General features: G+C 46.9%; 1 protein-coding gene across 3 annotated transcripts; it reads right to left on the bottom strand.

Moving 5' to 3' along the window:
• Positions 1-593: 593 nt before the first annotated feature.
• Positions 594-23,971, bottom strand: LOC310685946 (uncharacterized protein). Of its 3 annotated transcripts, none has more exons than XM_083459096.1 (7): positions 23,841-23,971; positions 18,380-18,517; positions 15,667-15,774; positions 13,135-13,221; positions 8,049-8,212; positions 1,652-1,755; positions 594-933 (listed from the first exon to the last, which is right to left on the bottom strand). In XM_083459096.1, the coding sequence occupies exons 2-7, from the start codon at positions 18,513-18,515 to the stop codon at positions 768-770; spliced, it is 765 nt and encodes a 254-aa protein (XP_083315222.1). In that variant the 5' UTR covers positions 18,516-18,517; positions 23,841-23,971; the 3' UTR covers positions 594-767. The 3 variants fall into 3 exon arrangements, with proteins under 3 accessions (XP_083315222.1, XP_083315224.1, XP_083315223.1); XM_083459098.1 differs by having other exon boundaries at positions 8,049-8,209; XM_083459097.1 differs by lacking the exon at positions 23,841-23,971 and adding an exon at positions 23,626-23,834.
• Between the last annotated feature and the right edge of the window lie 721 nt (positions 23,972-24,692).

Below are 24,692 nucleotides of genomic sequence, written 5' to 3'. Positions count from 1 at the left end.
AAAAAAGTCTGATTTCCACTATTTATTACACATGTGTGTCACAGCAAGCCTATCTTAAAATAGACGTGCCAACCTGCATGCAATGGTTAAAAAAAAAGGAACACCATTCTTAAGACAAGCCTGCTATCTGTTGTTTTATTAACTGGGGCATTTTTTGAGAGTCTTAAATCTTTTTTCTTTCTTCCTTTTAATGCATGCATTAGACAAGTCACAATCAGAACAGACTCTCCCACATGTACTTTCCTTTCTAAACCCGTTGATGCCAGTGGCAGGAGGTACGGTGAATGGGTTGTGGGCGCAGGCTATCCTGCAGTTGTCAGAAGGCTGTAGTTTGGCTATTTCACGTCCTCCCCTCTCTTGGAAGAGATAACTGGCGGGCGCGATGAAAGAAATGAAAAGGCCTGTTTGCTAACCACAACAGAGCTGCCACCTTTAATTCAGGACATGAGTTTCCTTCCTTTAAGAGCTCTGCCAAGGGCAGCTATTCCCATCCCAAGGATCTGCCTGATAAGACAGCAACCCTGCCCTGAAGGAAAATGGCAACTCTTCCTAGGCACCCATCACCTGGGACACAAATCTCTCTAACCAATTGATAATAGCAAACAACCTCTCAAACTCTCTTTGTTTCACGGAGCACAAAGAACAAGGCTTGGGTGGAATTGGATGTTTCTGTTCGTTCTGTGGCTAAGCAGACTTCTCCTGGAGTTGAACAATGGAATGAAAACCATTCTCCCTTCAGTAAGGTATTGGCCCAGTTTTCCCCAACTTTATGGTTCTTCAATGTCTATGTTCTCCTTACACACCCATTTATGTAGTTTGTGGCAGTAGTCGTCATTCCAGTTATATCCGCCAGATGACGGCACGATGGATGTGCAGTCTTTCTCCAGCGCTCCATCATGCTCTGAGTAGCTGGGGTTGCCGAGAGACCAATATCTGGGGGCAAAAGGTGGAAAGACTTCTGTTAATAATAATAATAATAATAATAATAATAATAATAATAAATAAATAAATAAATTTATTTATACCCCGGCTTCACCAGCCAAGACCAGGCTCAGGGCGGCTAACACCAGATATAAAACAATTGATTAAGATACAACTTAAAAACAAGATTAAAATACAACAGTAAAATACAGCCTCATTTCAATAGAAACTCAAATCAAAAACTTTTTGGGGGATGAAAACGTCAAGTCTTCACCAAGGCTGGTCCTACGTGGGCCAGAAAAAAGCCAGGGAAGTCCCCAAATAGAAGTTCCATCACAGAAGGAGAAAGGAAAGAGGGGGAGGGGATCAAGTTGATTCCAAGCCAAAGGCCAGGCGGAACAACTCTGTCTTACAGGCCCTGCGGAAAGAAATCAGATCCTGCAGGGCCCAGGTCTCATGAGACAGAGTGTTCCACCAGGCCGGGGCCAGTGTTGAAAAGGCCCTGCCTCTGGTTGAGGCTAATCTGACTTCCTTAGGGCCCAGGACCTCTAGGGTGTTGCTATTTATGGACCTTAAGGTCCTCCGCGGGGCAAACCGGGAGAGGCAGTCCCATAGGTACGAGGGTCCTAGGCCATTAAACTGGAGAGACAGAGAGAAGCTAGGTCTACCAAAGCAGAAGAAAGAGGGTCCTGCACCACTTTTGAACTTGAGCAAACTTTTGAAGACTCACTGTGCTTTAGTTCTGGATCCATCTGTCCATTTCCAGTTGCCTTCCTCGTTTTCATCTGTAAGGCCAATCCAGGTAGGATCACTGAGCTGAGAGGTGAGGTAGTTCTGCAGGAGGAAGAAACAACCTCACATGACAAAATGCCCAAACTCAGCGACTGAAGCATAAGTACCCTATTGGTCCGAATATAAGTTGCACTTATATCCCCCCCCAAAAAATTCTGACCGTGAAAAGTTAAAGTCCGGCTTAAATTCGCGACCTTACCAAAATTGGCTTTTACGATATCGCTGCTGAAACAGACGTGCAGTAAAACGGAACAGGTGTGAGTGAATTTTAAGGGAGTGGCTGATATTTGGGTATTGTCTCTTTTTTCCTCCATGAATTTTAAAGGTGCGAGTTATATTTGCGTGAGGCTTATATTTGGGCCAATACAGTATTGTGCACATTGGCAAAGCAATCTGAATTGCATAAATAACACACTTTGGGAATCACCTCAACCTCTCTTGCCAGGAACCTGTTTAGTTTCACCCTACGTTAAGTGGGAACATGCTGGAGAATTTGCCTGACATTTTCTTGTGGTGACTCACTGCAAGAAATTTCAGTAGCGGTGGACAAGTGAATTTCACAAAAACCTATTTTTCATCTTCCAACATCTTCCCGTCTTAAGCTGCCGTGGAACTCCAAGGTTTTCGAGGACGCAATTTGAAAGCCACTGCACAGATACTGCATTGATTCTGTCACCACCACCATTCATAGGGGAGAGAGAATAAGATCAGATCATCTACCCAGGTAGGACGTGAGAGCAGTTTACCATCTGCTACCTCCCTGTCCTCCATTTGTGGTACTTCTCCAAGACATTTGAGCCTCCTACAGGGGGCAAGCCGCAAGCTGCACTCAGGAATTTTCAGCTAACAGGCCATGGACATGCTTCAGCTTCCTGGAACAGCCTTAAAAGTAAGATCTTCAGAAGTGCTATTGCCCCTTTGAGAACCATGAAGGTAAGGGAGGCCGTTTGGGTAACTGCTGTCTTAATTATGCAGTGGGGTAGAACTGGAAAAAAAACAATCATATCTGGCAACCAATATATCCCTTTGGTTTCAGATAGTAAATGGGTAAGGTAAAGGGACCCCGGACCATTAGGTCCAGTCGCGGACGACTCTGGGGTTGCAGAGCTCATCTCGCTTTATTGGGAGCCGGCGTACAGCTTCTGGGTCATGTGGCCAGCATGACTAAGCCGCTTCTGGCGAACCAGAGCAGTGTACGGAAATGCCATTTACTTTCCCGCCAGAGCGGTACCTATTTATCTACTTGCACTTTGACATGCTTTCGAACTGCTAGGTTGGCAGGAGCAGGGGCAATGGGAGCTCACCCCGTCGCAGGGATTTAAACCGCTGACCCTCTGATCAGCAAGTCCTAGGCTCTGTGGTTTAACCCACATCGCCACCTGTGTCCTTAGTATGTGGGTAGATGAGTCTTAAAAGCCTGGGACACAAATTTTCACAGCCCTCTAGTGGCTACAGACACTCCAGGCGTCCCTATTTTCCAGGGACGTCCCTGATTTAGAGAAACTGTCCTGGTTTCCAATATGATCCCACAATGTCCCACTTTTCCCTGTTTTCATGGGAGAAATGTTGGAGGGCATGGAGCTATTCGACTCCCAAGCCGTCTGAAGGCAATGCTATGCAGTGGTACCTCTAGTTACTAACTTAAATCATTCTGGAGGTCTGTTCTTAACCTGAAACTGTTCGTAACTAGAGGTGTGCTTTTGCTAATGGGGCTTCTTGCTGCTGCTGTGCCTCTGGCACACGATTTCTGTTCTCATCCTGGGGCAAAGTTCTCAACTCGAGGTAATTCTTCCAGGTTAGCGGAGTTTGTAACCTGAAGCATTTGTAACCTGAGGCATTTGTAACTCGAGGTACCACTGTATAGGGAAGGGTTTTTTTAATGTTTTATTATGTTTTTATATATGTTTGAAGGGGACGCAGGTGGCACTGTGGTCTAAACCACAGAGCCTAGGGCTTGCTGATCAGAAGGTCAGCGGTTCGAATCCCCGCGACGGGGTGAGCTCCTGTTGCTCGGTCCCTGCTCCTGCCCACCTAGCAGTTCGAAAGCACGTCAAGTGCAAGTAAATAAATAGGTACCGCTCCGGCGGGAAGGTAAATGGTGTTTCCTTGCACTGCTCTGGTTCACCAGAAGCGGCTTAGTCATGCTGGCCACATGACCCGGAAGCTGTCTGCGGACAAATGCCAGCTCCCTCGGCCTATAGAGTGAGATGAATGCAGCAACCCCAGAGTCATCTGCGACTGGACCTAATGGTCAGTGGTACCTTTACCGTTACCTTATATATGTTGGAAGCTGCCCAGAGTGGCTGGGGCAACTCAGTCAGATGGGAGGGGTATGAATAGGAAAATTATCTTTATGGATGGGGATGTCCCTATTTTCATTGGAGAAATAGTGGCTTGCAGGACTCATTTACCAGAAGCAATGTAAAGGTAAAGGGACCCCTGACCATTAGGTCCAATCGCGGATGACTCTGGGGTTGCAGCGCTCATCTCGCTTTATTGGCCGAGGGAGCTGGCGTACAGCTTCCGGGTCATGTGGCCAGCATGACTAAGCCGCTTCTGGCGAACCAGAGCAGCGCATGGAAACGGAGTGGTACCTATTTATCTACTTGCACTTTGACATGTTTTTGAACTGCTAGGTTGGCAGGAGCAGGGACCAAGCAATGGGAGCTCACCCCATCGTGGGGATTCGAACTGCCAACCTTCTGATCGGCAACTCTGGAAGTGTAAAAACGATTCAGATCAAAGTTAGCCTCCTGACGTATGTTTTGCTCTGGGAGGCTGAGTTTGGTCAAAATTCTAGTATACATTTTAGCCTTTTAAGACTCATCTACTCTTGTACTATCTGTAACCAAAGGGGCTCCTTTGTTGCCAGATGTGAAATACCTTGACCTTCCTGTTCTGGGTGCGTGTATGTTACATCCTCACAAAGCCCTAGAGCAGTGTTTCCCAACCGGTGTTCCGCGGCACACTAGTGTGCCGTGGAACGTTGCCTTGTGTTCCGTGGGAGGGAGGCGGGCGAGTCGGGCGGCGAGAGGCGGGGCGGCGGCGGCGAGCACACGCGGGGCGGCGAGCGAGCTCCCTCCCACATCCCATCGCCGCTCACTTCGGCCGGCCTACTGGAGGAAAGCGTGAAAACCTCGCGCATGCGCAGGCCTTCCGCCTGCGACAGCCCAGTAGGCCGGCCGAAGCGAGCGGCGATGGGATGTGGGAGGGAGCTCGCTCGCCGCCCCGCGTATGCTCGCCGCCCGACTCGCCCGCCTCCCTCCCACGGCACACCAGCCTACCTCCGTGGGAGGGAGGCGGGCGAGTCGGGCGGCGAGAGGCGGGGCGGCGGCGAGGAGAGGCCGCCCAGCGAGGGGCTCTCGCCGTCTGCCTGCCTGGCTGCCTGCGAGCTCGGCGGGCAGCGCTTCCGTCCACAGCGCCCGCCTCTCATTCATAGGCGCCCCCCCAATAATTAAAAAAATTATCGCGTGCCTTGGCTCCCTCGTCGCGCGCCTTGGCTCCCGCGGCCGGCGAGGGGAGCCCGGGCCGCGCGCGGCTGCTGCTGCCGCCGCCGCCTCTCCGGGCGGGAACGCTGCGGGTGCGCGAGGGAGGAGGGCGGCCCCCGGGGGCTGGGAGAGCCGGGCTGCCGTGGCCGAGAGGGCTGCTCTGCCGGGCGCCGCTGACATAATTTAAGAAAATTATCGCGCGCCTTGGCTCCCTCGTCGCGCGCCTTGGCTCCCGCGGCCGGCGAGGGGAGCCCGGGCCGCGCGCGGCTGCTGCTGCCGCCGCCGTTTGTGGTCATGGCGGAGCTGCCGCCTAGGGAGGAGGGGAGAGGGGGCTGGCGGGGGGGCAGGCGGTGAAGGGGGCTTGGCTGCCCCTTGCAGGCTCAGGTGTGCACAGGTGGGTCCCTGGCCACCTGCATCTCTGTGTGTTGATCAATTGGAGGGGGGAAGGCAGGTAGAATTTGCAGCCTCTCAGGCCAGGAAGGGGGAAAGATTTGGGGTCTGGTGAATGTCTGGTGCGGTTCTTGTGACGCTCTGGCCATCCTGGGGTGTCCCCGGAGAAGAACTCAGAAAGGCCTGTGGGAAAGATCTGAGCCCTAAACTGGCTTTTCTGGTTCCTGGAGGGAGGCGAGAGCTGAGCTGCCGGTTCTTAGGAATGTCCTCCTCCTCTCTCTCTCTCTCTCTCTCTCTCTCTCTCTCTCTGGCTCTTCCCGCCCAGGGCTTGTGGGCATCTGCTCTGAGAGGAAGATGGAGGTGACTTCCCTTAAAGGTCATGGAATCATAGAGGTGGAAGGAACCCAAAGGTCATCCAGTCCAACCCCCAGCAATTCAGGACTCACAGCTAAAGCATCCCTGGCAGATGCCCCCCCCCCCGACCTCTCCCTAAAAGCCCCTTCCCCTGTCTGACTGCTCTCACCACCAGAAAGGCCTTCCTAATGTTTTGTGGGAATCTCCTTTCTTGTTTCTTTATATTTTATTGAGAGTATTACAAGGAGTTAAATTGGCGGGGGGGAGGGGGAATAAAAAGGTTACATGCATTAAAAATAAATAGAAGCAGAGGAAAAGAGCAATAACAAAATAGCAATGGACTATAATTAAGCTTACAGAGCTATATATGCAAATGGATCTACTTATTCTTTCCCTTGAAGATACATTGATTCGTTTGTTACTGTGGTTTCGATCAATACTTTCCAAAGATCTTTACATTTGTCCATGCATGATCTTTGTCTGAAAGCTCATGGGTTGCAGGAGTTGTCATAGGAGGTTATATTTTTGACCTTCCAACTGTTATGGAAATTACAGGGGGGGGCACATCTTTAAAGTTGTTAAATGTTGCAAATATGCCTGAATGTACCCTTTCAACTTGACAGCTCAGGGAATTTACCTAGATAAAATCCTGTAACACAATGTATCAGCCTTAATCATTTTGCAGATGTTAGGGGGGGGCAGAGCCTGCAGCCACCATCCCTTTCCGGTGGGGAGGGGGCAGAGGAAAGACAGGAAGCTTTTCCCTGCAGAGTTAGACCCCTTGGCTGCGTGGCCCTGTGGCAAGTGCCTTTACTTAGCAGAGTGCATTCCCCTTTACACAGGAGGGGAGGGAAAAAATTTGAAACTTACACTTTCGTGCGTCCCTCCCGGCGCGACGCTGCGCGCTGACGTCACGGGGCTGTAATGGTGGTGTGCCTCGAGATTTTTTTCATCAAACAAGTGTGCCTTTGCCCAAAAAAGGTTGGGAAACACTGCCCTAGAGCATCGCAGCAGCACAGTCCTGGAAGGGCAGCATCCTTGTTGCCGCTTTGCGATGTTCTAGGGCTGTGTGAGGAGGATGTAACATAAATGCACCCAGAACAGGAAGGTCAAGGTATTGTCCTGGGGTGCTTGCCTGCCCAGCGGCAGAGCTAGCCGCTCGGGCACTCGGAGTGGCACACATGCCATGCACCCAGGAGCTGGGCGATCCGCTGGGGGGTGCGATCAGTGCTGTGGCGATCTGCCCAGGGGGATTTTGTCAACCTCCCCTCAGGGATGACACCTGGGGCGGCCCGCCACAACCGCCCCCAATTCCTACGCCCCTGTGCCTGCTCCCCCAAGGTGCCAACCAGGTGCCAACCAGGCACACGACACTGCTGAGTCGGGGCCTCTATTTTTTAACCTCTGGGGGTGTTCTGTTTTGTTTCTGAACTTCTGGAGTGTGTGTGGTGTATTGTATTTATATACAGTGGTACCTCGGGTTACATACGCTTCAGGTTACATACGCTTCAGGTTACAGACTCCGCTAAACCAAAAATAGTGCTTCAGGTTAAGAACTTTGCTTCAGGATGAGAACAGAAATTGTGCTCCAGCGGCGCGGCAGCAGCGGGAGGCCCCATTAGCTAAAGTGGTGCTTTAGGTTAAGAACAGTTTCAGGTTAACAACGGACCTCCGGAACGAATTAAGTACTTAACCCAAGGTACCACTGTAGATACATTTCTTTTTTTAATAGTTTCGTGCAGTACTTTTTTTCTGTTGGGGTACGCATACCCCTAAACATTTTGTGAATCAAAGTTTGGTCTCATTGAGGGGCAGTATTTCAATACGAGTAGGAAAATGAGAATAACCCTAAACATTTTTTAAGGGGGGAAAAGCACTAGTTCCATGTCTTCCATCAAGCAAAAAATAACTGGAATATAAAGCAAGCTTTACGTTATGCGTTAGCATTCAAGCATCATAAATAAAGCACAGATAATGCAAGGAGCTGCACTTTGTGGGTCATGAAATATTTGCATGTGAAAGTAAGAACAGGGGTGGACAGAACAATACACTTTGAATCCTAAATATCAAGGGGTGAGGAGGGGGGAAAGAAACATATAAGACCTGCTCTTCGTCACTTAGGATGGAGGCCAAGTGGGAGTCTCTAGTCAGGCAGAAGCTCTCGGCATCATGCCAGGTCTTTTCCTCATTAGAAATGTAGTAGAAACTCTTCCCAAAAAAATCCCAGCCACCAGCAGTCTTCGGTTTACCTTTCTTGAAGAGGTCTTCTGGGAGGAAAAGAAAGGCTTTTGAAATAGCAGGCATTGAACTGAGTATATGCTGGAAGGGCTTTTGAAATCTTGGTTTATTCATTCATAGAATCACGGAATTGTAGAGCTGGAAGGGACCCCGAGGGTCATCTAGTCCAATCCCCTGCAATGCAGGAATCTCAGCTAAATAATCCATGACCGATGGCCAGTCAACCTCTGCTTTAAAACCTCAGGAAGGAGAGTCCACCACCGCCCAAGGGAGACCGTTCCACTGTCAAACAGCTCTTACTGTTTAGCCAGGATCTCCTTTTTTGTAACTTGAAGCCCTGGGTTCAAGTCCTACCCTCCAGAGCATGCTCCCTCTTCCATGTGACAGACCTTCAGATATTTGAAGGTGGCCATCGTATCTCCTATCCAGTCCATGGATAAAACAGACACAATGAGATAGGCTACTAGATAAGTGTTTCATGGTTGTTGTGTTTTTGTTTGGTTTTAAAAACAAATAAAAAAAAATATTTGAGCAAGGGGTTGACATCCCTGCTCAGGCCTTAGGCATTCTGGGTTACCTGAGGTTATTCTCATATTCCTTTCTGAACTTCATAGGATTGTTGCAGGGATAAAATGGATAATCTAATGCATGATATTCTGAGCTTCTTGAAGGAAGGAAAGAACCCATTGAGAATAAACGTTATATCAATAGTGTTTCCATTGCAAAGGATCAAGTGAGTAGATTTTGATAAGCACTTCAGGGCTGCTTATCATCACCATATTTGAAGTTAGGGTGGATAATGGAACCCTCTGCATTGGAAGAGGTTCTGTAGGCCAGGAAGGGTGCTGAGGTTGAAGTTGAATCCTGAGATTGAGGTTGAATCCTGACAAGACAGAAGTACTGTTTTTGGGGGAAAGGGGCAGGCAGGTGTGGGGGACTCCCTGGTCCTGCTGGGGTAACTGTGCCCCTGAAGGACCAGGTGCGCAGCCTGGGAGTCATTCTGGACTCACAGCTGTCCATGGAGGCGCAGGTCAATTCTGTGTCCAGGGCAGCTGTCTCCCAGCTTCACCTGGCACGCAGGATGAGACCCTACCTGCCCCCAGACTGTCTCACCAGAGTGGTGCATGCTCTAGTTATCTCCTGCTTGGACTACTGCAATGTGCTCTATGTGGGGCTACCTTTGAAGGTGACCCAGAAACTACAACTAATCCAGAATGTGGCAGTTAGACTGGTGACTGGGAGCGGCTGCCGAGACCACATAACACCGGTCTTGAAAGACCTACACTCTGAGCCGCTCTGAGCCCGGCCTTGCCTGGGGAGGGCGGGGTATAAATAAAAAATTATTATTATTATTATTATTATTATTATTATTATTATTATTATTATTATTATTACACTGGCTCCCAGTACGTTTCCGAGTACAATTCAAAGTGTTGGTGCTGACCTTGAAAGCCCTAAATGGCCTCAAAGGCCCAGTATACCTGAAGGAGCATCTCCACCCCCATCGTTCAGACCGGACACTGAGGTCCAGCGCCGAGGGCCTTCTGGCAGTTCCCTCACTGCGAGAAGCCAAATTACAGGGAACCAGGCAGAGGGCCTTCTCGGTGGTGGCACCCACCCTGTGGAACACCCTCCCACCAGATGTCAAAGAGAAGAACAACTACCAGACTTTTAGAAGACATCTGAAGGCAGCCCTCTTTAGGGAAGCTTTTAATGTTTAACAGACCACTGTATTTTAATACTTTGTTGGAAGCCGCCCAGAGTGGCTGGGGAAACCCAGCCAGATGGGCAGGGTATAAATAATAAATTCTATTCTTCCATTCTATTCTGAGTTTGGTGAAGAATGTCTCCCTGGTGCTCTTATGACAAGGCTTCTCAAACTGTGGGCTGGGGCCCACCAGTAGAACTTGGACCACTCTTAGGTGGACCTCTCTGCCAAAGTCTGCCCAGTGCCTCCTCACTCACCTGCTCCACTCATTGTTTGGACCAAACCAGCACCAACAGCTCCCTATCTTGCTGTGAAGGTGGCTGGGAGACAGAGACGTTCAAGGATGGAAAGAAGGTCTACCTCATCGGAGGGGAAAAGGCCAGAGGAAGTGTTGAAGGAAATTAGAAAGTGAGCTGAAAGTAGGTGCTGGTGGTATTAATACAGTGGTACCTTGGTTTACAACCATAATCCTTTCCGGAGGTCCTTTTGTAAACCAAAACAGGTTGTAACCCAAGGTGCGCTTTCGCTAATGGGGCCTCCCAAAAAAAATTGTTCATAATCCCCCCCAAAAATGGGTTGTAATAAAAAAAAAAGTTTGCAAACTGGGACACGCACTGTCGGACTTGCATTCACCCGAGCTCCTCCGACGTGATTAACGACTTGAGCCTTTGATGACGCTTCAAGCGTGTTTCCCCTTTATCCAGCACAGGGAAGGAGCCAAGATAGTATAAGCTACATGGCTAAAGAGCGTTTTATTCCTAACTACGCAGACAGAAAATAAAATACATCCTCTCTCTGTGAGAACAGAGAGCAACCGAACAACAAAGGAACAGGAAACCAGCAACATCACATCCGTCTCCTGTCTTCCGTGAGAATTCAAACAGCCTGGAATCTTTGGAATGCAAAACAGAGTCTTGTGACTCCAAGAGCACTGCACAGTGGCAACACACAGAAACTAGCATGCACTTCTGGGTTTGACGTGTTTGTAATCCAAAACGTATGCAAACCAGACTGTTTGTAAACCAAGGTACCATGGGAGAGAGAGAGAAATGAGCTAAGAGAGGGAAGCTGCTACAGGGGGACAAAGTGAAAGTGAAAGGACCAGGAAGGAAGAATGAAACAAATGGGCAGTATGGGGTGGATGGGAGTAAGGTGCCATTTAAGGGTGAAAGAGTAGGAGAGGTTACCCAGGGTTTGGATCTCCTGGAACGAAGGTTAGGGGAGACTGCTCTATCTTTATGGCATATAGTTTTATTTACACATATATACAACAAAGGTCCATGTACCGTAGTTAAAGCTATGGTTTTCCCAGTACTGATGTATGGAAGTGAAAGCTGGACCATAAAGAAGGCTGATCGCCGAAGAATGGATGCTTTTGAATTCTGGTGCTGGAGGAGACTCTTGAGAGTCCCATGGACTGCAAGAAGATCAAACCTCTCCATTCTGAAAGAAATCAGCCCTGAGTGCTCACTGGAAGGACAGATCCTGAAGCTGAGGCTCCAAGACTTTGGCCACCTCATGAGAAGAGAAGACTCCCTGGAAAAGACCCTGATGTTGGGGAAGATGGAGGGCACAAGGAGAAGGGGATGACAGAGGACGAGATGGTTGGACAGTGTTCTCGAAGCTACCAGCATGAGTTTGACCAAACTGCGGGAGGCAGTGGCGTAGCATGGGTTGTCAGCACCCGGGGCAAGGCAAGTAATTTGCACCCCCTAACCCATGGATTTGTGCCCCCTAACCCTAAGCCCCAGATATTGCGCCCGGTGCGGCCGGCACCCCCTGCACCCCCCACGCTACACCACTGGCGGGAGGCAGTGGAAGACAGGAGTCCCCTGAGCACGAGGCCGAGGGGCTCGCAGCATTAGTACTAAGACGGCTCAGCCTGTAGAGCATGAGACTCTTACTCTCAGGGTTGTGGGTTTGAGCCCCACGTTGGGCAAAAGATTCCTACATTGACTAGATGATCCTGATGGTCCCTTCCAGCTCTACAGTTCTATTATTCTAGTGCAAAATCTCTTGCCTCTTCTGCATCTCTAACTTCTAGCCTGCTTTCTCCTCAGCCACACACAATACGCTCCTGTTGTTCTCTCCACCTGACAATTGGGGAGGGGGAAACCCACCCATTAATGGGGGGGGGCACTATCACTTAGTTGTAGCTCTGGCAGCATAGCCCATTCTTTTGGGATGCTGATAAGGACACTTACGTGGCCAGGTAAGGCCAATGTCTGACCCGTTCAACAAATTCCTCTTGTCATATTCTAACCTCACTGGCTGCAACACCCCAAGTATCAGAAGAGACTTGGCATAATTCAGACTGACACACACACAAAGCAAACAAACAAACCCCTGCAACAAAAAATAAACATGAGACCTTGGAACAGTTCCTTTCCTGAGCATCTTAGAAGGCCCGTGGGGGAGAAAATATCACTGTGAACTGGACTGAAGACTATACAGGGCTGTTTCAAATCTTCTAGTTATTAATCCCCAATAGAGTTTGGTTCCCGAGCCCACCGTAAACTCTGATTATCAGCATTTAACTTTCATTTAAGGTATTCTTTGATTTTGGTGACAGTTAATGGGCTGCCAATTCCCCATGCTGTAATCAGAGCATGTGACAGACAAACTTCAACTCACATATATTTGCTTGCCCTTGTATTTTCAAGATGGGTCAGATTTAGACATTATTTGTTAAATTATAATTTTCATTTTACAACAAACAAAAGCGAAATCCCTTAAAAAGCAACTTATTACATGTATCCTATTTCGACACCCCTCCCCCTCTTTCTGCGGTTCCTTATGTTTATGATATTTTTACTGCATTTCCAAATTAAACCTATTTATTATTTATCCAATGTATGTTTTATATCACTGCACATTTTTACATTAATCCTTTAATGTCTTGATCTGTTTACAATAATCTTATAATATATTCAGTAAACTATTTCCATTTTTTATTTTAAAAAACTTTTGTCATCTTGGTTTCTTATTCTTCCAGTAAGTTTTTCCATTTCTGCATAGTCCAGTAGTTTCTGTTTCCATTCCTCTTTAGTCAGAACATTTTCTTCTTTCTATCTTTGGGCAAATATCATTCAAGCGGCCGTGGTTGCATACATAAATACATTTTTATATTATTTAGGTAACACTAGTCCCATAATTCCCAAAAGCAAGGCCTCTGGGTTCTTAATAAAAGTTATCTTAAACATCTTTTTCAATTCATTCGTATTTAAACATTTAGATACTTACTGTACTTTCCTTTCCGCGCTTGGAAGGTCTTTTCCGATTGTTCTATTTTTGCTGGCAACTTTGCCACTTCTTCTGCTAAAGCTATGGCTAAAAACATTCTTAGAGTTAGGAGTTTATTTTTTGCTATCACCAACCTATATACACAGATGCCTTTGCTAGTTTATTTAAATAACCTGTCTTCCTATCTCACAATGTAGGGTGCCCAAGGGAGTCAACAAGTCAGGTATAAAACAAAACACCATATTCCCCCCCCCCCGGAAAAACAACAGCAATGCACAACCTTCCCCCCCCCCCCTAATAAAACTAAAACCATTAAGTGCTAAAATTAAAAAATTGTCCAGTAGCACCTTAGAGACAAACTAAGTTTGTTCTGGGTATAAGCTTTCGTGTGCATGCACACTTCTTCAGATACACGTCAGTGCATGCACACGAAAGCTTATACAGTGGTGCCTCGCAAGACGAAAAGAATCCGTTCCGCGAGTCTCTTCGTCTTGCGGTTTTTTCGTCTTGCGAAGCAAGCCCATTAGCGGCTTAGCGGATTAGCGCTATTAGCGGCTTAGCGGGCTTAGCGGATCAGCTGATAAGCGGCTTAGCGGCTTAGCGGATCAGCTGATAAGCGGCTTAGCGGATCAGCTGCTAAGCGGCTTAGCGGATCAGCTGATAAGCGGCCTAGCGGCTTAGGATCAGCTGATAAGCGGCTTAGTGGCTTGGGGAAAGGGGGGGGAGGAAAAAAAACCCTGCAGGAACTCGCAAGACATTTTCGTCTTGCGAAGCAAGCCCATAGGAAATTCGTTTTGCGAAGCACCTCCAAAACGGAAAACCCTTTCGTCTAGCGGGTTTTCCGTCTTGCGAGGCATTCGTCTTGCGGGGCACCACTGTATCCAGAACAAACTTAGTTGGTCTCTAAGGTGCTACTGGACAAGTTTGTTAATAAAAATATTTATTTCGACTGCGTCAGACCAACACGGCTACCTACCTGAACCATTAAGTGCTGAAAGCAATGTCTGCAACAGCAAGAAAACAGCAAGAAAATTATCAAAGAAGCCAGAATGAATATTAAATAAGGGGAGCAAGCAAGTTGTTCTTTTCTTCTTTAAATTACAAACTTTATAGAATGTTTTATAAACAATATTTAAACAATTACCAAGCATAAAGGCCTGCCTTCCAGGATGAACGCAGGTGTTAAACCTTGACCCTCATGTCACCATGGGAAATCTTTTATATTACTGATTACCGTATTTTTCGCCCTATAGGAGGCACTTTTCCCCCTCCAAAAGTGAAGGGGAAATCTGTGTGAGTCCTATGGGGCGAATGCAGGCTTTCGCTGAAGCTTGGTGCGCACCGACCCCTCTCGCTCTCCAGGCTTCAGGAAGCTATCAGCAAGCCTGGGGAGCCCGCAGGAGTTCCCGCAGGGCTCCCTAGGCTGCGGATAGCAGCCTGCTGGCCAGAGCGCGGGGGGGGGAATAATTTTTTTTCTTTATTTCCCCCCCCCCAAAAAAAAAACTAGGTGCGTCCTATGGGCTGGTGCGTCCTATAGGGCGAAAAATACGGTATACCTGAAGGAGCATCTCCACCCCCATCGTTCTGCCCAGACACTGAGGTCCAGCGCCGAGGGCCTTCTGGCGGCTCCCTCATTGCGAGAAGCCAAGTTATAGGGAACCAGGCAGAGGGCCTTCTCGGTGGTGGCGCCTGTCCTGTGGAAAGCCCACCCACCAGATGTCAAAGAGAAGAACAACTACCAGACTTTTAGAAGACATCTGAAGGCAGCCCTGTTTAGGGAAGCTTTTAATGTGTAACAGACCACTGTATTTTTTATATATATATATACATTTTTTTGACCACTGTATTTTAATACTTTGTTGGAAGCCGCCCAGAGTGGCTGGGGAAACCCAGCCAGATGGGCAGGGTATAAATAATAAATTCTATTCTATCCTATTCTATTCTATTAAATCCACATCGTGCACTTCAATTTTAAGCGCTAGGATAATTTCTCCCTAGTGGCTTCTGTGACTGAGATGGGAAAGTACTGTATTATTGTTACTAAACGATATAAACTGAGACCATAGGGAGCCAAACCTATCCTTCTATGTTATTCCTTTTATCACCCTCTGATGGTGAGTTTGGCATTCCATAACTGTTCTATTTCACACATACTGGTTGCACGTTTCTGTGGTGGGAGAGGGTGCTTTTCCCCTCAGCTGGAAGCAACTACTTGTCTCACTGCTGTCATAAGAAAGAAGACTAACTCTTTATGTTTGACACTTGCATTGATACTGTTTTCTTTTGAAAGCAGGGCTAACATGGGATCAGGTACAAGATGTTGCCCCTTAAGGATGACAATGAAAAAAATTGGATCCTGAAACCTTTAAGCAGCAGACAGTCTCAGCACATGTGGAGGATTGTGCCTTTAAGATTACATCCTCTCCACCTTCAGAAGATTCTTCCATTTTACTTTCTTTCTTCTGAGATTTTAAAAGTGGGCAGCTATTTTTAAACCAATGAGAAATGAACCAGTCTTTCTGTTCCACTTACGAGACGTGTGAGCGATCTTCGGATTCCTGAGCCCATCTGCCATATTGACCCTCAGTTTTTTCATTGGTATTAGAAGCGGGTTTTCGGAATCTGTGATCAACCTGATATCTAAAGTTGTTGAAACAAGGGAGGGTGCTTAGATTTCCAGCTGCCTAATATCTGCTTACTTATTAATAATGTCTGTACATTATCATGACAAAATTCCCATGACAAAATGTTCAGGCTGGCTTATAAAAAATAAGAATGAAGCAATCTCAATAAAGCTCTGTGGTATTCCAGCCTGGCTGCCAGGGTTTACCCAGTTGGTAGAACAAGTGCAGGCAGCTTTCCTCTTCAAGATTTTTACTGTCTCACACAAGGTAGAGACTGTCGTGTGGTTGAGATTTCTTCTATGCTGGTTAAACATCTGCCTTACATCAGATAAAGCTCCTCTCCTCAGCAAAGTCTTGCCAGACCCCTTTCTTTCCCCAGGGCTACAACAGTTTAACAAGGAGGTACAGCAACTTGGGTTGTCAGTGGAACTTTTGTGATCGATGTCCCTACCATCTGCCAAGGCTATAATAAAAACTAGGTTGTGGGATATTGAACGCCAAGAACTAACAGTAGCAGCAGAGATAACATGTTCCCCTCTTTATTTCCAACTTTCTTGGGCGCATGAAACTAACCACAATTACCTTGAACCTCTGCTTAACTCTCAAGAAAGAAGGGCATTTTTGCTGGCCAGGTTTAATTCAAATCCATCAAACCTCCTTTGGGGAAGGTTCTCAGGCAGGGTGGAAGGAGAAAGAACTTGCCCAGGTGAAGACCACCTAGTGGAAACTCTTACAAATATGGTTCTCAGTTGTAAACTAATAATAATAATAATAATAATAATAATAATAATAATAATAAATTTTATTTATATCCCGCCCTCCCCAGCCAAAGCTGGGCTCAGGGCGGCAAACAACAATCAAAATAATCCAGCATTCTAAAAACATTCTTTCTAAAATTAATTAAAATCAAATTGATGGCAACCATTAAGCAAAATTCTGTGCAGATTGCCAGAGGAGGGGGTCAGGCTGCGCCCTGACCAAAGGCCTGGTGGAACAGCTTTGTCTTGCAGGCCCTGCGGAAAGATATCAAGTCCCGCAGGGCCCTAGTCTCTTGTGACAGAGCGTTCCACCAGATCGGGGCCACAGCCGAGAAAGCCCTGGCTCTAGTTGAGGCCAGCCTAACCTCTCTGTGGCCTGGGATCTTCAGGATGTTTTTATTTGCAGACCGTAAATTTCTCTGTGGGACATACCAGGAGAGGCGGTCCCATAGGTACGAGGGTCCTAGGCCGTATAGGGCCCATATGCTGATCTCCATCAGCAATTTCTAGATCAACTCTGTATCCCCAAATGGAAACCAGAATCGGAGGTCATACATTTTCTATTACTGAGGAATGATCAGGAGCTCACCAAGTTAGTGGCTAAATATCTCTATTTGGGTTTTTGTCGTCGAAATACACTGCAGACGTCTGATCTCCCTGGAGACCAAGAGATGTGACAATAGACTGCTCTGCCTCCTTTCTTTTAGCAAATGTTTTGTGCCACTGGGGAAGTGGGAATTCTGTACTGATTTGTTTTGGATGTTGTATGTGATGCCAATAAAAGGTTTGATGAATAAAGCAACAATCAAAAGCAATATACACACAGTTCCCTCACCACTATGCTCCCACTGCAAGGTACTTGCCTCCCCAAGGACACATGCTAAGATGGAGTCCCTACAGAAAGACTGGCACAAGCTGGGGGAAAGTCTGGGCTCCGGCCAGTGGAAGTTCCACCCAGGGACAGGTGTCCATTCACCAGCCATGAGGAGAAAGAGGCACCTTCACAGCCCCAAAGACCTGGCCTAGGTGCAGCTCACCTCCTCATGGCTCCAGAAGGCAACAGTCACACAGCCTTGGTGAGGGAGCCAGGTTGCGCCCCGTCAGAATTCTGCGCACGGGGCCATGTCACCTTTCTCCACCCCACACTACGCCACTGTGTTTTTGCCAGGTGTCTCAAAGAAGATGGTAAAGGTAAAGGGACCCCTGACCATTAGGTCCAGTCGTGGCCGACTGGGGTTGTGGCGCTCATCTCGCTTTATTGGCCAAGGGAGCCGGCGTACAGCTTCCGGGTCATGGCCAGCATGACTAAGCCGCTTCTGGTGAACCAGAGCAGCACATGGAAACGCCATTTACCTTCTCGCCAGAGTGGTACCTATTTATCTACTTGCACTTTGACATGCTTTCAAACTGCTAGGTTGGCAGGAGCTGGGACCGAGCAACGGGAGCTCACCCCATCGCGGGGATTCGAACCGCCGACCTTCTGATTGGCAAGCCCTAGGCTCTGTGGTTTAACCCACAGTGCCACCCGCATCCGTCAAAGAAGATGGTACCTGCCTAATATTAATAGGCTAGGAGTTCCAAAGTTCTGGTGCCACCACGCTAAACGAGTGGCTTCTTACAAGTTCACAAGGGGCACCGCGTGGCATTTGGAAACGTGCAAGTTCTGAAGGTGGAAGTAAACTGGTGTTGGCACGTACAGAGTGAAACAATGCCTCAGGCAAACTGGTCCACGGTTTTTATGCGTGCCAAACGCAGGTTGGTTTGTTTAATCCTCCTGCGGCGATTCTAGTGCGTGGCAAGAGAAAGCAGGCAGCGCAGCTTATTCAACAGAGGTTGCACGACAGCAGCTCGAGCTGGACTTACAGAGAACAAGCATAGTGAAGAAGCTGATAATGCAGATGGTTCCAAAGGTGGAATAGAATGTCCATTTGAGCTTCCCAGGAGGTGGTTTTGGTGGCTCCTCTGGCTTTTCCGCCGCTGCAGGTTTCTTTGGGGCCATGGCTAGAGAGACAAGCAGAAGGAAACACCCACGAAGAGACTAGCTCAAGAGACAAGCTCACCATCAAGCCTTAAACACGTAGGTGCCATCTATGCAGGGCCATGGGCGCCCAGGCACCCGCAAAGTTCTACATCCCAGGGCATGCACACGGCCTCCGGGAGGGGCATCTCTGGCAGCCAGCACCGCACGCCAGGCGTATTTGCGCAATCAGTGGGCAGATTTTCATGACAATCGCGAAAATCCACCCGCTGGGGGTGTGAGCACCACCACGCCAATCCGCCCAGGGGATTTTGTCACACACACTATTGGGATTTCAGCTCCGTTCTTCCGAACTGATAAGGCTCATCTTCCTCCAAGCCCTCCCAGCAGAGCATTAAAACCACACAACGGAAGGATGAGATAGATATGGGCTACATGCTATGCTTTATTACTACGCTATGCAGGGAGCAAAGGAATATACATCTTCTCTCTATGAGAGCAGAGAGCAACTGTACAAAGGAAACAAAAGAACAAAGGAAACAGGAAACCAGTAACGTCACATCCCTTTCCCGTGAGACTCCAAAAGTCTGGAATCCCTGGAATGTAAACACAGTCCTGTGACTGCAAGCAGCTGCACAGTGAGAAACAGAAACTAACACACACATCCCGGCATGACACCCGGTGCTGGTCACATGCCCTGAACCTCCCTTGTGACGCCCCTGACCATCAATAGCCCTCTCTTCCATGAATTTCTCTGATCCTCTTTTAAAGCCATCCAAATCGGTGGCCATCACTGCCTGCTGTGGCAGGGAGTTCCATAGTTTAACCATGCACTATGTGAAGAAGAACTTCCTTTTAATCTTTAAACATTTAGCTTCATTGAATGCCCACAAGTTCTGGACACTATCTACTGATTATATGAAGAAATATTATAAGCAGACAATTAGCCTAGCAGGATGGTAATGTTTTCAGCAGTGTAAGTTAGAACTAGAGATAATGGGAAGAGCAGAGAAAGACTGGGGAAACTAAGAAGACGTGAGAGGAAGTAGAAGTTAAAAGGAACCATGTATTGAGAGGAAGGGAAGTCTGACATTGACTGTATTATTTTTTTTAATGTAATAGAATATGTAATATGTAATTATTTTCAGGTTTTGTTTTGTTTTTGCATCGTAATGTATCAGAAATGCAAATAAAATAATAATAATATCCTGCAGCCTTTTAAATGTATCTGTGAGAAGGGGCGATTGTTGTGTTGTTGTTTTGCTTTAATTCTTCATTGTGTTTTATCTTGTATTTTATTCCATGAACCACTCTGAGATCTTTCAATGAAGGGCAGTACAAAATTTTTAAAAAATAAAATGCCCACGACTTTTAGCATTATGAGAGAGGGAGGGGAAAAACTTTTTTCTATCCACTTTCTCCATGCCGTGCAAAATTTTATGAACTTCTATCATGTCACAAATCAATCACCTTTTCTCTAAATTAGAAAGTCCCAAATGCTGCAACCTTCACTCATTGATCATTTTGGGTTGCCCTTTTCTGAGCCTTTTCCAACCCCACAACACCTTTTTTGAGGTGTGGCGGCCAGAATTGTGCCCAGTACTCTAAGTCCTTTCACACCATAGATTTGTATAATGACATTATGATCCTCCTGAGTCCTGGCAGTTTTGTTTTCAGTTCCTTTCCTAACGATCCCTAGCATGGAATTTGTCTTTTACACAGCTACCGCACACTGAGTTGACATCTTTATCCGTCTATCTACTACAACCCCAAGGTTTCATTCTCGGTCAGCCACTGCCAGTTCAGATCCCATGAGCACATACAGCGGTACCTCAGGTTAAGTACTTAATTCGTTCCGGAGCTCCGTTCTTAACCTGAAGCACCACTTTAGCTAATGGGGCCTCCTGCTTCTGCTGCACCACCGGAGCACAATTTCTGTTCTCATCCTGAAGCAAAGTTCTTAACCCGAGGTACTATTTCTGGGTTAGTGGAGTCTGTAACCTGAAGCGTATGTAACCTGAAGCGTATGTAACCCGAGGTACCACTGTTTGTGAAACTAAAGGTTTTAACCCCAGTGTCTATTAACTTGTTTTCAGTGAATTACATTTGCAATTTTACCACCCATTCACTCAATTTGGAGAGGTCCGTTTGGAGCATGTCACAATTTCGATCACAATTTAAGGAAAAAATCCTTAAATAAGAGACACGGGGGAATGATTAATGGACTTCAATGTCTGTACACTAATGCGTAAAGCATGGGAAATAAACAAGATGAGCTTGAGCTCTTGGTACAGCAAACGAAATATGACATAATAGGCATCACTGAAACCTGGTGGGATAAGTCCCACGATTGGAATGTAATAATGGGGGGATACAATCTATTTCAGAGAAACAGACCAGAAAAGAAAGGAGGAGGAGTGGTGTTATATGTCAGGGATGTGTATACCTGTGAAGAGATCCAAGATTTAGAACCTCAAAGCCAAAGTGAGAGCATTTGGGTCAAAATTAAGGGAGAGAAGAATAACAGAGACCTCATTGTGGGAGTTTACTATAGATCCCCAAGCCAAACGGAGGACATAGATGATGCCTTCCTGGAACAGATGGCCAAGCATGCAAAAGGAAGGGAGATAGTAGTAATGGGGGACTTCAATTACCCGGATATTTGTTGGATGTCAAACTCAGCCAAGAGCATAAGGTCAAATAGATTCCTCACTGGCCTTGCAGACAACTTCATTGTCCAGAAAGTGGGAGAAGCAACAAGAGGAACAGCCATTTTAGATCTGGTCCTAACCATTGTTGATGACCTGGTTAGTGGGGTAGAAGTGGAAGGATCATTAGGTGCGAGTGATCATGCTCTTCTGAAGTTTACTATATAGCGGAAAGGAGCAGCCAAGCATACTAGGACTCAATTTCTTGACTTTAAGAAAGCCGACTTCATAAAACTTAGGGAAGTGCTGGGTGAGATCCCATGGACAGTAATACTAAAAGGAAAGGGAGTTCATGATGGCTGGGAGTTTGTTAAGAGGGAGATAGTAAAAGCACAACGTCAGGCAATACCAATGAGATGGAAACATGGAAGGTGCCTAAAGAAGCCAGGGTGGCTATCTAAAGAACTTTTAACTGAGTTAAGATTAAAAAAGGATGTGTACAAAAAATGGAAAAGGGGGGAAACCACCAAAGAGGAATTCAAACAAATAGCCAGCACGTGTAGACACAAAGTCAGAAAAGCTAAAGCACAGAATGAACTCAGGCTTGCTAGAGAGGTTAAAAGCAACAAAAAAGACTTTTATGGGTATGTTCGTAGCAAAAGGAAGAACAAAGAAACAGTGGGGTCACTCAGAGGAGAAGATGGTGAAATGCAAACAGGGGACACAGAAAGGGCTGAACTCCTCAATGCCTTCTTTGCCTCAGTCTTCTCCGATAAAGAAAACAATGCCCAACCTGAAGAATTTGGAGCAAATGATTCAGCAGGGGAAACACAGCCCAGAATAACTAAGGAGATAGTACAAGAATACTTGTCTAGTTTAGATGTATTGAAGTCTCCAGGGCCAGATGAACTGCATCCAAGAGTATTAAAAGAACTGGCAGATGTGATCTCAGAACCACTGGCAGTCATCTTTGAGAATTCCTAGAGAACAGGCGAAGTCCCGGCAGACTGGAGGAGGGCAAATGTTGTCCCTATTTTCAAAAAGGGGAAAAGAGAGGACCCAAATAATTACCGCCCGGTCAGTCTGACATCAATACCAGGGAAGATTCTGGAGCAGATCATTAAGCAAACAGTCTGTGAGCACCTAGAAAGGAATACTGTGATCACCAATAGTCAGCATGGATTTCTGAAAAATAAGTCATGTCAGACTAACCTGATCTCGTTTTTTGACAGAATTACAAGCCTGGTAGATGAAGGGAACGCAGTGGATGTAGCCTACCTTGATTTCAGCAAGGCATTTGACAAGGTGCCCCATGATATTCTTGTAAAGAAGCTGGTAAAATGCGGTCTTGACTATGCTACCACTCAGTGGATTTGTAACTGGCTGACTGACCGAACCCAAAGGGTGCTCATCAATGGTTCCTCTTCATCCTGGAGAAGAGTGACTAGTGGGGTGCCACAGGGTTCTGTCTTGGGCCCGGTCTTATTCAACATCTTTATCAACGACTTGGATGATGGACTCAAGGGCATCATGATCAAATTTGCAGATGACACCAAACTGGGAGGGGTGGCTAACACCCCAGAGGACAGGATCACACTTCAAAACGACCTTGACAGATTAGAGAACTGGGCCAAAACAAACAAGATGAATTTTAACAGGGAGAAATGTAAAGTATTGCACTTGGGCAAAAAAATTGAGAGGCACAAATACAAGATGGGTGACACCTGGCTTGAGAGCAGTACATGTGAAAAGGATCTAGGAGTCTTGGTTGACCACAAACTTGACATGAGCCAACAGTGTGATGCGGCAGCTAAAAAAGCCAATGTAATTCTGGGCTGCATCAATAGGAGTATCGCATCTAGATCAAGGGAAGTAATAGTGCCACTGTATTCTGCTCTGGTCAGACCTCCCCTGGAGTACTGTGTCCAGTTCTGGGCACCACAATTCAAGAAGGACACTGACAAACTGGAACGTGTCCAGAGGAGGGCAACCAAAATGGTCAAAGGCCTGGAAACGCTGCCTTATGAGGAACGGCTAAGGGAGCTGGGCATGTTTAGCCTGGAGAAGAGGAGGTTAAGGGGTGATATGATAGCCATGTTCAAATATATAAAAGGATGTCACATAGAGGAGGGAGAAAGGTTGTTTTCTACTGCTCCTGAGAAGTGGACACGGAGCAATGGTTCCAAACTACAAGAAAGAAGATTCCACCTAAACATTAGGAAGAACTTCCTGACAGTAAGAGCTGTTCGACAGTGGAATTTGCTGCCAAGGAGTGTGGTGGAGTCTCCTACTTTGGAGGTCTTTAAGCAGAGGCTTGACAACCATATGTCAGGAGTGCTCTGATGGTGTTTCCTGCTTGGCAGGGGGTTGGACCCGATGGCCCTTGTGGTCTCTTCCAACTCTATGATTCTATGATTCTCTTTGTTTTACTGGCCCTGAACAATTGGTTGACATCAACATACTTCATACACCTCACTGCTTACTCTAGATCATTTGAAAGCATAGATCCCAACACTGATCCTTTGGGGCCTTCACCTTCTCCATTTCTCCCTTCGGGGAGCTGGCCATTTCTTCCTCCTCTCTACTTTATGCTACTTAACCAATTCCTGGTCCACAAAAGGACCTCTCCTCTCATTCCATGACTTCTAAGCTTACTCAGGAGTCTTTGGCGAGGCCTATTTCTCCTTTCTCCACCTACCTTTCTCACTTTCCTATCTTCCCAACATAGTGCAAGCAGCAGCTGTGTGAGTCCAGCTGCTTGCTGATTGGCTGCCTGCTCTCCTCTTCCACCATACACAATCACAAGCACACCTGTAGCTGAAAGGTAAAATGCATTGTGATGTCACTGAGGGGGGTGAGGCTGCAGACCTTGGCATCCCGTGTCAAACAAAGCAAGGCAAGAGGATCCTCACCCATTGTGGGTGTAGATACCAGCAAGTTTCTCTTCTCAGTCTCTTCCGGCCTAAACATACCCAGCTCCTTCAACTGTTCCTCACCAGGCTTGGTTTCCAGACCCTTTGTCATTTTGGTTGCCCTCCTCTGCACATGTTCCAGCTTGCCAACGTCCTTCTAAAATTGTGGCACCCAGAACTGGGCACAGTCTTCCAAGTGTGGTCTGACCAAGGCAAAATAGAGTGGGACTATTACGATACGATACAATACGATACGATACGATACGATAATCTTTATTGTCATTGTCCCATACAAAACAACGAAATCAAAAATATCCAAATAAGACATTCAAAACCAACAAGCCTGCTATCCCAGCTATCCCAACCTGGTTAGCCCCCTAAAAAAATACTCTGATGCCCCATTTTTAAATACAATATACTCCCATAGAGACTCCTTACACTGCATTTAAAACCAAAATCGCATCTGAATAGAAACTGTTTCTCAGGCAGCTAGTCCTAGTCTTTATAACCCTGTACTTCTTCCAGAAGGCAGAAGCTGAAAGAGATCATTTCCGGGGTGCGCACTATCCTGCGCTATCTCTGCAGCTTTCTTATGGCACCTGGAAGCATAGATTTGATCCAAAGTGGGAAGAGTGCAC

Source organism: Podarcis liolepis (assembly GCF_965112155.1).
Source record: "Podarcis liolepis genome assembly, chromosome: 9".
Taxonomy (NCBI): domain Eukaryota; kingdom Metazoa; phylum Chordata; class Lepidosauria; order Squamata; family Lacertidae; genus Podarcis; species Podarcis liolepis.
This window is presented reverse-complemented; position numbering and strand designations above follow the sequence as displayed.

Coding starts and splice junctions, on each gene's coding strand:
- LOC310685946 (XM_083459096.1), bottom strand. CDS start 18,515: ATGGCCCCAAAGAAACCTGCAGCGGCGGAAAAGCCAGAGGAGCCACCA. Junction 1,756..8,048: donor TCCTAAGTGACGAAGAGCAG/GTCTTATATGTT, acceptor TTCCTCCTGCAG/AACTACCTCACCTCTCAGCT. Junction 934..1,651: donor GGATCCAGAACTAAAGCACA/GTGAGTCTTCAA, acceptor TTTTGCCCCCAG/ATATTGGTCTCTCGGCAACC.